Genomic DNA, 18342 nt, shown 5'->3' with positions numbered 1-18342 from the left:
GGTAAGGCAGATGAACTTAGACCTTAGATGAGTACATATAACTATGATGCTAAAAGTTGAAGTTCTAAATTGGAGAAAGGCCAATTTTGACAGTATTAGGCAAGAACTTTCGAAAGCTGATTGGAGGCAGATGTTCGCAGGTAAAGGAACGGCTGGAAAATGGGAAGTCTTCAGAAATGAGATAACAAGAATCCAAAGAAAGTATATTCCTATCAGGGTGAAAGGGAAGGCTGGTAGGTATAGGGAATGCTGGATGACGAAAGAAATTGAGGGTTTGGTGAAGAAAAAGGGGGAAGCATATGTCAGGTATAGACAGGATAGATCAAGTGAATCCTTAGAAGAGTATAAAGAAAGTAGGAGTATACTTAAGAGGGAAATCAGGAGGGCAAAACGGGGACATGAGATAGCTTTGGCAAATAGAATTAAGGAGAATCCAAAGGGTTTTTACAAATATATTAAGGACAAAAGGGTAACTGGGGAGAGAATAGGGCCCCTCAAAGATCAGCAAGGCAGCCTTTGTGTGGAGCCACAGAAAATGGGGGAGATACTAAATGAATATTTTGCATCAGTATTTACTGTGGAAAAGGATATGGAAGATATAGACTGTAGGGAAAAAGATGGTGACATCTTGCAAGATGTCCAGATTACAGAGGAGGAAGTGCTGGATGCCTTGAAACGGTTAAAGGTGGATAATAGACAATAGACAATAGACAATCGGTGCAGGAGTAGGCCATTCTGCCCTTTGAGCCTGCACCACCATTCATTATGATCATGGCTGATCATCCTTAATCAGTATCCTGTTCCTGCCTTATCTCCATAATCCTTGATTCCACTATCTTTGAGAGCTCTATCCAACTCTTTCTTAAATGAATCCAGAGACTGGGCCTCCACTGCCCTCTGGGGCAGAGCATTCCACACAGCCACCACTCTCTGGGTGAAGAAGTTTCTCCTCATCTCTGTCCTAAATGGTCTACCCCGTATTTTTAAGTTGTGTCCTCTGGTTCGGCACTCACTCATCAGCGGAAACATGTTTCCTGCCTCCAGAGTGTCCAATCCTTTAATAATCTTATATGTATCAATCAGATCCCCTCTCAATCTTCTAAACTCAAGGGTATACAAGCCCAGTCGCTCCAGTCTTTCAGCATAAGGTAGTCCCGCCATTCCAGGAATTGACCTCATGAACCTACGCTGCAGTCCCTCAATAGCCAGAATGTCTTTCCTCAAATTTGGAGACCAGAACTGCAAATACTCCAGGTGTGGTCTCACCAGGGCCCGGTACAGCTGCAGAAGAACCTCTTTGCTTCTAGACTCAATCCCTCTTGTTTTAAAGGCCAGCATGCTATTAGCCTTCTTCACTACCTGCTGTACCTGCATGCTCACCTTCATTGACTGGTGTACAAGAACACCCAGATCTCTTTGTACTGCCCCTTTACCTAATTTGATTCCATTTAGGTAGTAATCTTCCTTCCTGTTCTTGCCACCAAAGTGGATAACCATACATTTATCCACATTAAACTGCATCTGCCATGCATCTGACCACTCACCTTACCTGTCCAGGTCACCCTGTAATCTCCTAATATCCTCATCACATTTCACCTGCCACCCAGCTTAGTATCATTAGCAATTTTGCTAATGTTATTACTAATACCATCATCTATATCATTAATATATATTGTAAAAAGCTGCGGTCCCTGCACTGATCCCTGCAGTACCCACTGGTCACTGCCTGCCATTCTGAAATGGAGCCGTTTATCACCACTCTTTGTTTCCTGTCAGCCAACCAACTTTCAATCCAAGTTAGTACTTTGCCCCCAATACCATGCGCCCTAATTTTGCTCACTAACCTCCTATGTGGGACTTTATCAAAAGCTTTCCGAAAGTGCAGGTACACTACATTTACTGGATCTCCCTCGTCCATCTTCAGAGTTACATCCTCAAAGAATTCCAGAAGATTAGTCAAGCATGATTTCCCCTTCATAAATCCATGCTGACTCTGACCTATCCTGTTACTGCTATCCAGATGTGTCGTAATTTCATCCTTAATAGACTCCAGCATCTTTCCCACCACTGAGGTCAGACTAACTGGTCTATAATTTCCTGCTTTCTCTCTCCCACCTTTCTTAAAAAGTGGTACAACATTAGCCGCCCTCCAATCCGCAGGAACTGATCCTGAATCTATCGAACTCTGGAAAATAATCACCAACGCATCCACGATTTCTCGAGCCACCTCCTTCAGTACCCTGGGATCTGAGCTACAGGGAGAGGCTGAACAGGCTGGGGCTGTTTTCCCTGGAACGTCGGAGACTGAGCGGTGACCTTATAGAGGTTTATAAAATTATGAGGGGCATAGATAGGATAAATAGACAAGTCTTTTCCCTGGGTTCAGGGAGTCCAGAACTCGAGGGCATAGGTTTAGGGTGAGAGGGGAAAGATATAAAAGAGACCTAAGAGGCAATGTTTTCACGCAGAGGGTGGTACGTGTATGGAATGAGGTGCCAGAGGATGTGGTGGAGGCTGGTACAATTGCAACATTTAAGAGGCATTTGGATGGGTATATGAATAGGAAGGGTTTCGAGGGAAATGGGCCAGGTGTAGACCATCAGGCCCCGGGGACTTATCAACCTTCAGACCTAACAGTCTCTCCAACACTAATTCCTGGCAAATATAAATTCCCTTAAGTATATAAATCCCCAGGACCTGATCAGGTGTACCTGAGAACTCTGTGGGAAGCTAGAGAAGTGATTGCTGGGTCTCTTGCTGAGATATTTGTATCATCGATAGTCACAGCTGAGATGCCAGAAGACTGGAGGTTGGCAAACGTGGTGCCATTGTTTAAGAAGGGCGGTAAAGACAAGCCAGGGAACTATAGACCGGTGAGCCTGACCTCAGTGCTGGGCAAGTTGTTGGAGGGAATCCTGAGGGACATGATGTACATATATTTGGAAAGGCAAGGACTGATTCGGGATAGTCAACATGGCTTTGTGTGTGGGGAATCATGTCTCACAAACTTGATTGAGTTTTTTGAAAAAGTAACAAAGAAGATTGATAAGGGCAGAGCAGTAGATGTGATCCATATGGACTTCAGTAAGGCGCTTGACAAGGTTCCCCATGGGAGACTGATAAGCAAGGTTAGATCTCATGGAATACAGGGAGAACTAGCCATTTGGATACAGAACTGGCTCAAAGGTAGAAGACAGAGGGTGGTGGTGGAGGTTTGTTTTTCAGACTGGAGGCCTGTGACCAGTGGAGTACCACAAGGATCAGTGCTGGGCCCTCTACTTTTTGTCATTTACATAAATGATTTGGATGCGAGCATAAGAGGTACAGTTAGTAAGTTTTCAGATGACACCAAAATTGGAGGTGTAGTGGAGAGCAAACAGGGTTACCTCAGATTACAACAGGATCTGGACCAGATGGGCAAATGGGCTGAGAAGTGGCAGATGGAGTTTAATTGAGATAAATGTGAGGTGCTGCATTTTGGGAAAGCAAATCTTAGCATGACTTATACACTTAATGGAAAGGTCCTAGGGAGTGTTGCTGAACAAAGAGACCTTGGAGTGCAGGTTCATAACTCCTTGAAAGTGGAGTCACAGGTAGATAGGATAGTGAAGAAGGCATTTGGTATGGTTTCCTTTATTGGTCAGAGTATTGAGTTCCGGAGTTGGGAGGTCATGTTGCAGCTGTACAGGACATTGGTCAGGCCACTGTTGGAATATTGCGTGCAGTTCTGGTCTCCTTCCTATTGGAAAGATGTTGTGAAACTTGAAAGGGTTCAGAAAAGATTTACAAGTATGGTGCCAGGGTTGGAGGATCTGAGCTACAGGGAGAGGCTGAAAAGGCTGGGGCTGTTTTCCCTGGAACGTCGGAGACTGAGCGGTGACCTTATAGAGGTTTATAAAATTATGAGGGGCATAGATAGGATAAATAGACAAGTCTTTTCCCTGGGTTCAGGGAGTCCAGAACTCGAGGGCATAGGTTTAGGGTGAGAGGGGAAAGATATAAAAGAGACCTAAGAGGCAATGTTTTCACGCAGAGGGTGGTACGTGTATGGAATGAGGTGCCAGAGGATGTGGTGGAGGCTGGTACAATTGCAACATTTAAGAGGCATTTGGATGGGTATATGAATAGGAAAGGTTTGGAGGGAAATGGGCCAGGTGCTGGCAGATGGGGCTAGATTGGGTTGAGATATTTGGTCGGCATGGACGGGTTGGACCGAAGGGTCTGTTTCCATGCTGTACACCTCTATGAGTCTATGACTCTACGTTGTAGCCATTACAGAGACTTGATTGAGAGGGGGACAGCTTAATATTGCAGGATTTAGATGTTTCAGATGAGATAGAGAGGGATGCGTAAGGGCTGTGGGAGTTACTGATCAGGAAGAATATATTGAGAGAGGCCATCTCGGACAGCTCATCCACTGAGATCATATGGGTGGAGCTCAGGAATAGGAAGGGTGCAGTCCTTTGATGAGGTTGTATGACAGACTGCCCAACAGGCCAGTGAGTGACAGAGGAACAGGTATGTGGACAGATTATGGGAAAATGTAAAAATAACAGGGTTATTGTGGTGGGTGATTTTAACTTCCCCATATTGACTCAGACTTCCGTACTGCCAGGAGCTTGGATGGGGGTAATTTGTTAGGAGAGTTCCTTGCAGCAATATGTAAATAGTCCAACTAGTGAAGGGGCCATATGAGACCTGGTACTGGGGAATAAGCCTGGTCCAAATTTCAGTGGGGGACCATTATTATTCCATTAGTTTGAAGTTACTTTTGGATAAGCATAAGAGTAGTTCCTGGGTGAAAGTACTAAGTTGGGGAACTATAAAAATATTAAACAGGAACTGGGGAATGTAGATAGAGAGTAAATCCATATCTGTCATGTGGGAATCTTCTAAAGTTGATTCGATTTCAGGACTAGCATGTTCTTGTGAAAATGCAGAATAAGGATTACAAGATTCAGGAACCCAAGATGACAAGGGAAATTGTGAGCTTCACCAAAAAGAAAAAGGAGACATATGTCAGGTTTTGGAAATTGAAGACAGACAGAGTCCACAAAGAATGTAAAGAAAGCAGGAAGGAAGTGGAAGGCAACATTTAACAAGCATCTTGACAGATATATGAATAGGCAGGGAATATCAGGATGTGGATGGGCAAACAGTTTTTAGTTCAGAAAGGCATCATGTGTCAGAGAAGATTTGGTGGGTTGAATGGCCTGTTCATGTGCTGTTTCTTTGTTCCTTGTACATTTATTTAGTACCTTTCATGTTCTAAGGACATCCCAGAACTTAGTGCCCATGAGGTAACTTTTGAAGAATATGCATTGCTGTATTAAAGGCAAAACCAATTTACCCACGAAAGGTCCCAAACTATCAATGGTTTAAATGATGGGATACCCATGTTCGTCATGTTAAATGAAAGATAAATATTGACCAAGAATGAGATTCAAATTTGTTTTCCAAAGGATCTTTCATGTTGAGTTAAAACGCACACAGGCCTTTTGTTTAGTACAGTCTCTAGAAGCAAACATCCCCAAGGTGAGGCTATAGCCCATATTATGTGGTCATAACTCTATAATTCACCTTGAATCCAGAACCCTATGCACTCAGAAGCAAGTTCCTCAGAAAGTGATTCCTTTAAAAGTGCAACAATCTGAAGCCTTTTTGGAATAAGTAGCTCTACAATCAAAAAGCTCTTCATATGGTTCCTCTCCAATTATGCATTCATTCTAATCTCACTTTCTGCATGTTTCTCATGGTCTTCTCACAGGTATTTATTCTTGCTTTGAAGCACTCTATCACGTCTTCCGGCATTATGAGGTGCCTTGTCAAAGATTGGTATTCCTAACCGCACTCCCATTTAATGAAATAGTTCTGAAGTTCACATGATGAAAATAGTATTGTAATGAAGAACACATTTCCTACACTTCAGCTTCCATCAAGAAGCACCTCATACAATAATTTACTAACCTGCAACAATGGAGAAATAACAGCCTTGATGAACTGATTCTCCCATGCATTTCTCTCTGTCTTTGATGACAGCTGTTCGTCCCATCCTTTTTTGTGCACTGGGCAGAAAAGAAAACAAATCAGTACAAAGTATTTTATGTCTATACACTTCATATTAACCAATAATGTGCACCCTCTACAAATCTTTCTTAATGACTTTTGGGGAACAGTTGTCCTTATACATGAAAATATAAGTTAGTTTCTAAGTTGTTAATTTTTAAAAAACGTACATATTATGATTCTAGGTAAATTAAACTGCAGACTTCTAAGGTACATGCATTATATACCCGGCAGGCTGAATTATGATTGACATGAATGTCCTCAAAGTGAATTCTGCCAGTGCATGGAATTATAAAGGAAAGATGTATTTTTTTGAGTTGCACGCAGTGGTATAAACAAAGTAACATATTGCCATATGCAGTGTGTCCATGTAAATCTGCTTGAATCAGGTAAAGCCAATGGGTGGCACAGTGGCTCAATGGTTAGTACTGTTACCTCACAGTGTCAGGGACTGGGGTTCAATCCCAGCCTTGGGTGACTGTCTGTGTAGAGTTTGCATGTTCTTTCTGAGTCTGTGTGGGTTTCATCTGGGTGCTCCAGTTTCCTCCCATGGTCCAATGGTATGCAGTTTAGGTGGATTGGCTGTGCTAAACTTCCCATAGCATCCAGGGATGTGTGGATTACGTGGGTTAGCCATGTGATAGGGTTTGGATGGGATGCACTATAGAGGGTCAGCGCAGACTCAATGGGTCAAATGGCCTGCACATTTTTGCACTGTGGAAGGAAACTGGAGCACCCAGAGGAAATTCACACAGACACAGCGACAATGTGTAAACTCCACTGGCCTGCTTCCAAAAATGTAGCATTTTATGATAATGCAAGATAAATGTGGGTTAAAATGGGTGACGGTGACAAAAGGTGAGATTCTCAATGATGTGCTGCAACTTCACATAATAAAATCCAAGTAATACTGAGGGTAGTGAGGTGAACAGTACTGTACTCTTGGTCAAAATGTCCCATCAGGGTATCATCCTCTGCTTGTGGATTGATAGACTTCTCCCCCCTCAACCGCCCTCCCCCCCGCCCAACCAGTAAATCACTCCCAACACCAAAGGTCTGTATATCACAGACTGACACTAGATTTACAAATTTAGTTGGATTTAAACGTTGCTCTATTGGAGTGGTATTTACATACTATTTTTATTCAAACTGACTTAAATCTTTGACAAGAATACTCTACCAATACCTTTGATATGATTCACAAGTTCATTAATAACCAGGTGGATGCAGGTAGCTGTATCATCAATGTTCTTCCCCAGTGACTTTCCAAGCTGAATTAGGTCAGTTTCTAGATGCTGCCACAGGAACTCTGAGACATTTGGTACCTGTGGCTGAATCATTTCTTGAATAATCTGAAGAAATGAATGGACAAGATTTTGGCCTTTTCAACTGTATAGAAAATGCATTCCAAGAAGGCAAGTCTCTGCAACTGTTCACCTTGTTTAAAGAAGAGACTCTATCACATCAGCCCATAACTTCAAATAAGAAGGTTATTTCAACTCTCCTGCTACACTAGCTGCATTTCAAATGACAGATTACTACCCTGACACATCTACTTTCGGTGGGGGCTGCACAAATGAATTTATTACAGATAAAAGATTAGAAAATATTGACTGAAACTTATACTAAGCAATGGTAATATTTCACATTGATGTTAAAATCCATTATTTATTATTTCAATAGAAGCACTTAGAGGCATATAGTCATAGAGATGTACAGCACAGAAACAGACCTTTGGTCCAACTTGTCTATGCTGATCAGATATCCTAACTTAACCTCATCCCATTTGCCAGCAGTTGGCCCATATCCCTCTTAAACCCTTCCTATTCATATACCTATCCGGTGCCTTTTAAATGCTGTAATTGTACCAGCCTCCACACATCCTTTGGCTAATCATTCCATACACACACTACCCTCTGCATGAAAACGTTGCCCCTTAGGTCTCTTTTATATTTTTCCCCTCTCACCCTAAACTATGTCCTCTAGTTCTGGACTCCCCCACCCCAGGGAAAAGACCTTGTCTATTTACCCTATCCATGCCCCTCATGATTTTATAAACCTCTATAAGGTCACCCCTCAGCCTCTGACACTCCACGGAAAACAGTCCCAACCTATTCAACATCTCCCCTATAGCTCAAATCCTCCAACCCTGGCAACATCCTTGTAAATCTTTTCTGAACCCTTTCAAGTTTCACAACATCCTTCCGATAGGAAGGAGACCAGAGTTGCACACAAATTCCAAAAGTGGCCTAACCAATGTCCTGTACAACATGACCTCCCAACTCCTATATTCCCCTTACCATTTATTTTAAAAGAACTAAAAACAAAGTTTTTTGGAATTTTTTGAGGATGTAACTCTGAAGATGAACAAGGGAGATCCAGTGGATGGAGTATACCTGGACTTTCAGAAAGCCTTTGATAAAGTCCCACATAGGAGGTTAGTGAGCAAAATTAGGGCACATGATATTAGGGGCAAAATACTGACATGGATTGAAAATTGGTTGGCTGACAGGAAACAAAGAGTAGTGATAAAATGCTCCTTTTCAGAATGGCAGGCAGTGACCAGTGGTGTGCCACGGCGATCAGTGCTGGGACCGCAGCTTTTTACAATGTACATTGATGATATAGATAAAGGTATTAAAAGTAATATTAGCAAATTTGCTGATGATACAAAGCTGGGTGACAGGATTAAATGGGTGGAGGATGTTAGGAGAATACAAGGTGACCTGGACAGGCTAGGTCAGTGGATAGATGCAGTTTAATGTGGATAAATGTGTGGTTATCCACTTTGGTGGCAAGAACAGGAAGGAAGATTACTACCTAAATGGAATCAAATTAGGTAAAGAGGTAGTACAACGAGATCTAGGTGTTCTTGTACATCAGTCAATGAAAGCAAGCATGCAGGTACAGCAGGCAGTGAAGAAAGTTAATAGCATGCTGGCCTTCATAACAAGAGGGATTGAGTATAGAAGCAAAGAGGTTCCTCTGCAGCTGTACAGGACCCTGGTGAGACCACACCTGGAGTATTATGTGCAGTTCTGGTCTCCAAATTTGAGGAAAGACATTCTGGCTATTGAGGGAGTGCAGCGTAGGTACACGAGGCCAATTCCTGGAATGGCGGGACTACCTTATGCTGAAAGACTGGAGCGACTGGGCTTGTATACCCTTGAGTTTAGAAGACTGAGAGGGGATCTGATTGTTACATATAAGATTATTAAAGGATTGAACACTCTGGAGGCAGGAAACATGTTTCCGCCGATGGGTGAGTGCCGAACCAGAGGACACAGCTTAAAAATACGGCGTAGACCATTTCGGACAGAGGTGAGGAGAAATTTCTTCACCCAGAGAGTGGTGGGTGTATGGAATGCGCTGCTTCAGAAGGCTGTGGAGGCCAAGTCTCTGCATACGTTCAAGAAAGAGTTGAATAGAGGTCTTAAGGATAGTGGAATCAAGGGTTATGGGGATAAAGCAGGATACTGATTGAGGATGATCAGCCATGATCATAATGAATGGTGGTGCTGGCTCAAAGGGCAGAATGGCCTACTCCTGTACCTATTGTCTCTTGTCTATTGTCTATAAAACCAAGAGTTTAGACAAAATTTCACTTGTTTGGGCGGCATGGGTGGCTCAGTGGTTAGCACTGCTGTTTCACAGTGCCAGGGACCCAGGTTTGATTCTCAGGTCACCTGTGTGGTGATGCACACTCTCCCCGTGTCTGCGTGGGTTTCCTCCCACAATTTAAAGATGTGCAGGTTAGGTGAATCGGCCATGCTAAATTGCCCATAGTGTTCAGGGATGTGTAGGTTAGGCGTATTAGTTGGGGGTAAATGAGAAATGGTTCTGGGTGGGATACTCTTTGATGGGTCAGTGTGGACTTGTTGGGCCGAAGCGCCTGTTTCCACACTGTAGGGATTTTATCAATGAATATTAGTTGGTCTCACATGACATTGAATTCAGATGGTTAAAGATAAGGAACTGTTATCATTTGAAGTGAGGTGACAGCAGAGGCAATATGTATATTGCTTTATGTTGTTGCAAACTTGCCAAGTTGTAATTACATTCTCCTGCCATTGATGGTACTGCAGCGCCTCTTTGAGAGGAATTGTGTCATTACAAAGTGACACATTTCAGGCAATTTTCATCATAAATGTGAATTAGAACAGTATAATGGAAAAGGTTGACAGCAACTGCACAGATACGTAATTTTTAATATAGTCTCCATTATAAATGCAAGACTTTCTTTTAGATCTTAAAATTGCTGTTATTACACCATAAAACCTTCCAAACCCACAACTTCCTCCACCTAGAAGGAAAAGGGCAGCAAAAACATGGAAACACCACTACCTGCAAGTTCCCCTTCAAGCTACTCACCATCCCAACTTGGAAACATATTGCATTTCTTTTCCTGTTGCTGGATAAAATCCTAGAACTCCCTGGCAAACAATGCTGTGGGTCTACCTACACAACATGGGCAGCAGCAGGTCAAGAAGGCAGCTCACACCGACTTTCTCAAGGTCAATTAGGACTGGACAATAACATACTGGCCCAACCCAGGAGCACACACATCAGTGAATGAAATATAAAGTAAAAAAAATCAGGCTTATATAACTTTATTAAAAGAGAGTCAGTTACCTGATGATGGTGAAATGTGCCGAGCATCATTGATACATGTGTCAATGCCCGCAATAACAGGAAAGCAACAGGAGTCATCTGTCGATCAGGTACAACAACTTGACTTCTCTTTGAGGCGTTTCCCAAGACATGACCAGTTTTAGTTTGATCTATGTGACTAAAAAAGAACCACAGATCAATTGAGCCTTGAGATTCCTGAAGGTCTGTTCTGTTACAGGAAGTGACCAAAACTGAATTCACCGACTTCCTATACTGACCGACGTTTATTTGCTATGTGTGGTCAGTTCAGACTCAAAACCATTTGAGTCTGCTGGCCTGGTATTATTGCTTTTAACAGTCAGTATTATCATCCAGTTGTGTTTCATTGTGCCACAGAAATGATCAAATTATCCTTTCCTTCAAAAGCATATCGCAAAATAAGGTCAGTGTTGTTCACTGTTGCTGAGTCAAAATCCTGGAACTCCCTGCCTAACGGCATTGTGGGTTTACTTCCAGCACACTGTCTGCATTGGTTCAATAAGGCAGCTGATCACCATCTTCTCAAAGGCAGCCAGGGATGGGCAATAAATGCTGGGCTGCATCCATGAATCCCACAGCACATAAATGAATAAAAAGGTATTGGCATGTTCAGTGAGGTGGTCACACTGCAGGTAAAGATTGCACAGGTAGAAAGAGAATGGGTGACCACTAGAGTGAAAGCATTAGGTCATTCAAGAGGATCACTTGGCTTATCTCTCTCTCTCTCTCTCTAACAGATTTTCTGTTTAGGACATTGCTGACTGAGATGGTTTCTGGGGGAATGATATGAGAGCCAAGTCAGTGGCACTAGGAATGGTTCAGATGTGCAGTGGTAGTTGAGAAGTAGGGGTGAGTGCTGTAGTGACAGGGAATATGCAGCATATTCTGATATTCTGGAGGGGGACAGAGAGCAAACAGGGGTCATGGTCTATGGCAGTATTAATGAGGTCCTGCAAACAGAATACAGAGGAACTTCAATTATCCAGTATTCGATTATCTGAATATCCGATTATCTGGCAAAATCGAAAAGTTCCGATGCTTGGATAAACTGTGTTATCCAGTATTCGATTATCCGGAATTTGATTAACTGAAAGAAATATTCCCTGCCTGTGTCTTTCAGATAATTGAGGTTCCTCTGTTTAGGGAGCTAGAAAATAAATTAAAAAGCAGCACTTGAAGAGGCGGTGATCTCAGGATGCCATAATCTTGAGGCATTGGGACTGATTCTGGCGATCATGGGAGATGTACAAGCTGGACAAATTGCATACTAGCAGGATTCTTATTGGAGCATTTGCTAGTTCCATGGGGGTGCTCGAGTTTAAACTAGAGTGGCAGGGGGATAGGAACCTTTGCTGGGAGACAGGAGTGAAGGACATGGAATAGGCGATTGACTGTGATGAAGTGAAATTTCTTTACTCTGAAGGAGGTGAACCTGTAAAATTCTCTATCACAGAAGGCTGCAGAGTCAAAGTCAATGAATATACTTAAGAAATAAATAGATAGATTTCTAGAAGCCAAAGGGATCAGATGGAATGGGGCAAGAGTGGGGGTCTGGCACTGAGACAGATGATCAGTCATGGACACATTGAATCGTGGAATGGGCTCACTGGGCCAAGTGTCCTACTTATGTTCTGAATTTTTAAAAGAGAAATATACATACTGTTGTGAAAGAGCAAATCCAGAAACAGCAGTGTGATGGTGTCCACCAACCAGATTACCACAATGAGAGCAATGAGCAGTTTGCGTCGGTTTTCCACACTGTCAATAAAAGAATTGTTTAGTTTATCAGCTTGAATCTCTCATTGCCAAGTGCAGGGAAGCTGCCTCACTGATTGACTTGCATACAATAGCACAAAGCCTCAGCTCCAGGACATCCAAGCCAGAATCAATCAAACCAAAGAAATATTCACATGGTCAATCGCCATCTCTGATAGAAGGAAACGTTTGGTAATACAGAGACATAGTCAATGATTAATATTTAGCCATGAATGGCAAAGGAAGGATAAAGGCGCTTGGGAAAGGTGACAGCGTGAGTTGTAAATGTTTAAATGGATGTGACATAACATCATAGTCACAGGCCCAGATTTACGCTGAATTGGGCCAATCTAGAGACATTTAAATGGTGTAGAGAAGACTGGATTACTGGATTCTCACCTCTTTTCCATTTCTGACAATTTGGGTCTGCACAGATAGCCAACCCACATGGAGATGGTACTACTAACATTTCAAAAATATTAAATAATCGACGAGTTGAAGTGAAAGGAAGAGCAAGAAATCAATAGAATAGCTATCACGAAAGAAAAAGTATGAGGAAAATTAATGGGGCTAAATGCATTTTGGCAGGAAGAATGGAAGAGCTGAATATTATTTAAATAAGGAAATACTGCAGAAAACAGAGTTACTGAGGGTCCTTGTACATGAATTACAAACACCTAGCATCTATGAGCAGTGGATACTAAGGAAGCCAAATGGATTGTTGGCTTGTATTTCAAATGGAATGGAGAACAAAAATATACAAGGCAGTAATCAGACCACACCTGAAATATTAGAAACAGTTTTGATCTCCTTCCCTAAGAAGGATATACTTAAGGTAGCTGAGTGAAAGTTCACTAGACTGATCTGGGTTTGGAGGGTTTCCTTATGAGAGGTTGAGTAGTTTGGGCTTGTACTCATTGGAGTTTCAACGAAAAAGACTGATTGAAGCTTATAGGATTTTTAGGGGGTTTGACAGGGTAGATGTGAAATGGTTGCTTCCCATTGTTGGAGAGTCTAGGACCTGACGGTATTATCTCAAAGTAAGGAATCGCCCATTTAAGACAGAGAGAGATGAGGAGGAATTTCTTCTCTCAAAGGATAATGAATCGGTGGCATTCTATACCAGAACGTGCTGTTGAGGCTGGTTTACTACATATATTCAAGGTAGAGATAGACAGATTTTTAATCAGAACGAGAATCGAGGCAATTGGGTAAATTGCAGGAAATTGAAGTTGAGGATTATCAAATCAATCATGATCTCAAAGAACAGCATAGCAGACTCGATGGACCAAGTGGTCTACTACTGCTTCTCCTTCTGATCTTATGCAGCACTCCCACTCTTGCCAGCTTCATTGCAGGGATAGGCATTTCAAACTTTCCTGTAATTCTGAGGATTCATGAACCATGGGGGGGGGGGGGGGGGGGGGCCTGGTACCAAGTTATCAATGAGGAAAATGACCAGTCAACACTCCCATTCACACTTCATGCACTACATTGGCACTGTATGAGTTCAGACATTCATAGTAATCAATTTCACAAGCTTTTATCCACTTCAGACCTCTCAATCTTTTGTATGTAATCACACTGCGCAGCAAACTCCCACAAACAGCGATGTGATATCAAGCCTGTTGCTTTGTTTTGTGGTGTTGATTGAGGAATTAAGGTTGACCAGGATTTCGGCATTTATTCCCTGTTCATCTTCAAAAATAACATCATGGCATCTTTTACTGCTATCTAAACAGGCAACTGGGGCCTCAGGTTAACATCTCAGCACAGTGCACCTGACACTGCCATGGTCCCTTGGTGCTGCACAATGAGCAAGTGCCAGACCAGTGGATCATTCTCTGATAGAATGGTGGTGTTTGGTAAAACATTTACATGTACTTTCAGCTCCACTTTATTTCAGTTTTTCATGACCAAGGAGAAGCTGTAACGCAGGCAGATTGACAGGTGGAATGCTGGCTCAGTGGTGAGCATTGGTGCCTCACACTGCCAGGGACCCAAGTTCGATTCCAGCCTTGGGTGATTGTGTGGAGTTTGCACGTTCTCCCCATGTCTGCGTGGGTTTCCGCCAAGTGCTCTGGCTTCCTCCCTCAATCCAAAGACGTACAGGTTACATGGATTGGTAATAGTCCATGCAGCGTTGCTGGGTCTGGGTGGGATGCCCTCAGATGGTGCAGATTTGATGGGCTGAACAGTCTCTTTCTGTACTGTAAGGATACTATGAGTGAGTTACGTGGGGAAATGCAGGGACAAGCTGACTCTTAGTTAATGGATTAGCATTGCAGCACAGTAAAAGATGAGTGAGTTAATTTGAGTAGCAGGTCAGGACAATTCAAGCAAATGTCAACGAAAATTAGGTTTCCCTAATTGAGACCTCACTTTACAGTCATTTTTGGAGTGTCTTTAACTCTGGTGGGGCATTTGTGGAAAAGAGAAATCAAATTTGAAGAGTTCAGATTTCATCTCTTCCTGTTCACGTATGGTCCCTGCAGGATTAAGTGTGCAGCCCCACCACATCCCTCACAATATTAACTTACTGTCTAATGCATTGGAAATAATATGCTATGTACATAGCCTCATTTAAAAAGGATGCAGAAAAGGAAGGACTGATAATTTAATTCTTTAATATGGGTGCAATGAAAATTCTAAAGACACTCTAAACTATTTTGAAACCTTATTTATACTTACAATAAAATTAATACTTACATTAGCAACTTGAACAGGTTCACCGCAACTGCACTCTGCAATGAAATATAGATAGTGGGAGATGTATTGTTAACAGTGTAGCAAAAAAGGAATTAGAGAAAATTCCATCTTTATCTATAACTGGATTTAGTTACTGTCCTGGTCTTGGCTAAGTATATTAAAAATAACACTTTTGAAGGCAACAGTGTTTTCCACCATATGTATCAAGCGTTACCCTTCCCTGAACAATGAAATTCCTTGTAACACATCTACTAGTCACATTGACAATGTCAGTTGCAGTATGATACTTGCACCTTCATTTGCCAATGTTACTTCTGCCGAACGCTCAAATATATAGAACAAGAGTCAGACTTATCATTTATAAAATGCCTTGGAAACTGTAATAGCATCAGCAAGATGACTATCTTCCTACACAGCTGAGGATTAAATCTGAATATCACGGAAATGCCTTATCTCCTTTGTAATCATTTTCTCCCCATCCGTAATTTTGTAGCAGCCAGAGTATTAATATGGTCTGCCATAAATATTTTAGCTCTACTACAATAAAGTTTAGTGCATTCACACTGCAGTGAAAATGCAATAATCGCATTCTTGCAGCATACAAGGCTACTTGTCACATATAAACACCATGAAAACATAGCCTTCTAGGTTACCATCGAAAGCAAAAGACCCCCGATTGTCAAAATAAGTGCATTTTTGAGGTACATAAACAAATTTTAATGATACAATTGTAAGTATTTTAGATCTACATTTAATCTTTTTTGTTTGTAAATTACAAACAATTAACAGCACAGAGATGAATGACACTTACGGTACCAAGCCACCTTCTCTCGAGTCGATAGCTTAACTTCACTAAAAACATCTTCTGGCATGGTAGGTAAATAGGCGTGCTAAAAGTAGAAGGGAACATGTAAGAATGTTATAATAGGTCCCCTCCTGCTGTCAAGATGTTTCTGACATCAACATCACTGATTTCTCTGATCCAGAGGGAAGTATAAATAAAGAAACAATATTTGGAGCTCTGAAACCCGAGTCTGAGGGAATTCTCTCTGTGACCTAGTATCCAACCATTCTGAATAATATATTTTAGAGCTGGGGCAGCACTCTTGTGACATTAGATCATTTCAATGAGGTTTATGATCTTGGTCAAAGAGAATATTGTTGCTAAATCAGAGAATATTTGCATTATTCTTGAAGTTAGCAATGCAACACATGACCTCAAGTCCTAGTCCATAAATAGAACATAATGGTAAACTTCTCACCATGACCACTATGATCAGTTGGCAGACTGGTACTCAGACAGCATCAATGATTCTCTTTAGTGATGGGAATCTGGGTTGCAGTCAAAGTGGTGGAGGTAGTAGTGGTGGAGGGGGTGATAATTGGGAATGCAGATGTGACAGAGGGGAAATGATCAGGACTAGTCACTTCCAATCATGTAGTGACTTGGTGACATAAATGGATAATTGCATGTTCCAGCCTGTGACCTTACCCGAGTGAAGAAATGTGCTAAGGAAGCATTGGCAATGGAGTCCACACTTACAAATGACGGGGAGCAACAGAGAATGTAGTAAACATTCGGTCATCTTCCATAGCCTAGGAATGCTTTGTGATGGAGCTTTGCCCTTTTACTGTAAACACCAAACATTGCAGATATTGAGCAGTGAAATTCTTCTCAGGAGGCAAGACTGGGCAGGATGGGTCAATAATTTAGAAAAACGATGAGTGATCCTATTTGAAATATTGAAGATTTAGAGAGGGCTTGGAAGGGTAGATGCTCAGAGGCATAGTTCCAAAATAAGGGGTTCCTTAGTTAAGATGGAGAGGAAGAGGAATATTTTCTCTTAGAGACTGTCAGTGTTTTCCAGTGATCATTGGGGGGCTGGCTTATTGAGTACTTAGAATGAATTAGATTGAATCTTGATTGATAAGGGAATTAGGATAGGAAATAAAGGGAGTTAAAGCCTCACCGGATCAGATGTGACTACACCACTGATAGGCACAAGGCGAGTCCCATTTGTTATGTGCTTCTGACTGGGTCAGCATATGTTTTAAGTATCTTGGATGAGACAAGTCTAGTGAGTCATGGTAATCCTATGATATGCATTACAAATCACAGAACATGGGGCAGGCCATTCAGCCTTTATGTCTATGCTGATTTTTGGAATTAGCTAGCAAATAGCCCACTCCCTGGTTCTTTTGCAATAGCCCTGCTAACTTTCCTTTTCAGGGGGTTATGGATGACTTAGAACTTGGGAAGCAAATTTTTCTTATAGAAATTGTGCATCTGTGACTTTCTCACCCTCATTTCTGCAGATCTGAAAGCAATTTTGTAGAGTGGGGATTTCAAGACATTTTCTCCACAGATGAAAACCAAGGCTGCGTGCACAATTATTTCAATCAGGATGCGCCGTTGGTTTGACTGTCTTGCTGTGATCCATCGGGAAGATTTTTGATCTCCAGTGGCATTTTCCACCAATTTAGTGCAGAAGTCCTTCAGGACTGCAGCCTCAAAGAGTTTACTATCTTTAATAAATGTCTGCAACATGGTGATTAACTGAAAGATAGCAGATTTTGCAAAGTCAGTGCATTTGTATCACAGTTTATTTTCTCATTTACAAACAAGGCTGCTAATCTACTCATTGCTAGGTGACACATTTTCAGACATAAATGATAAAATTTAATTTGTGTGTTACATTTGTAAGCAAATATACGGGACAAAAAAATACTAGTGCACTGTTCCAAATTGTCATCGAATACTGGAATAAATGACCAGGTCATTCTATAAACTCTTTATTAAAATCTTTGTTTTCTTTTGGGTTCTGAGAGCTGGTAATTATTGTTAAAAATGTTGACAACATTCATAGATGCAATTCCTGTGCCCTATCTCAGAACTTGAGGAGAAATGCAGATTACACAGAAACTACTTAACTTTGAAAGTTTGCACCAAAACTACTGCTGTCAGCAGAAATTATGAAGAGAAACAAAGTGAATGCACAGTGTTGAACATCGAGCAATGTGCAGGCCCACACCTGGAAAACTGACCGAGGTCCGCGGTGCTACAGGAACAAATGTCTCCCTCATTTTGGTAAATTTACACACCAGCACTCAGCCATTGGACAGCTTCAGTGTCTCGATGTTTGTTTCAGATTGGCATTCCAG

At 41.8% G+C, this 18342-nt stretch overlaps 1 protein-coding gene across 1 annotated transcript in view; it reads right to left on the bottom strand.

Annotated features, from left to right (window-relative positions):
* The window catches only part of LOC140464041 (E3 ubiquitin-protein ligase rnf213-alpha-like), a 158271-nt gene that overhangs the window by 11744 nt on the left and 128185 nt on the right, over positions 1-18342 (bottom strand). The window contains exons 57-63 of the mRNA XM_072558680.1: positions 17483-17737; positions 15992-16070; positions 15181-15215; positions 12377-12474; positions 10699-10855; positions 7253-7418; positions 5968-6065 (exon numbers count right to left, since the gene is read on the bottom strand). Coding sequence (XP_072414781.1) covers positions 5968-6065; positions 7253-7418; positions 10699-10855; positions 12377-12474; positions 15181-15215; positions 15992-16070; positions 17483-17737 — 888 coding nt within the window. The remainder of the gene's footprint in view (positions 1-5967; positions 6066-7252; positions 7419-10698; positions 10856-12376; positions 12475-15180; positions 15216-15991; positions 16071-17482; positions 17738-18342) is intronic.

The sequence above is a fragment of the Chiloscyllium punctatum genome, chromosome 39, assembly GCF_047496795.1.
Source record: "Chiloscyllium punctatum isolate Juve2018m chromosome 39, sChiPun1.3, whole genome shotgun sequence".
NCBI lineage: Eukaryota > Metazoa > Chordata > Chondrichthyes > Orectolobiformes > Hemiscylliidae > Chiloscyllium > Chiloscyllium punctatum.
This window is presented reverse-complemented; position numbering and strand designations above follow the sequence as displayed.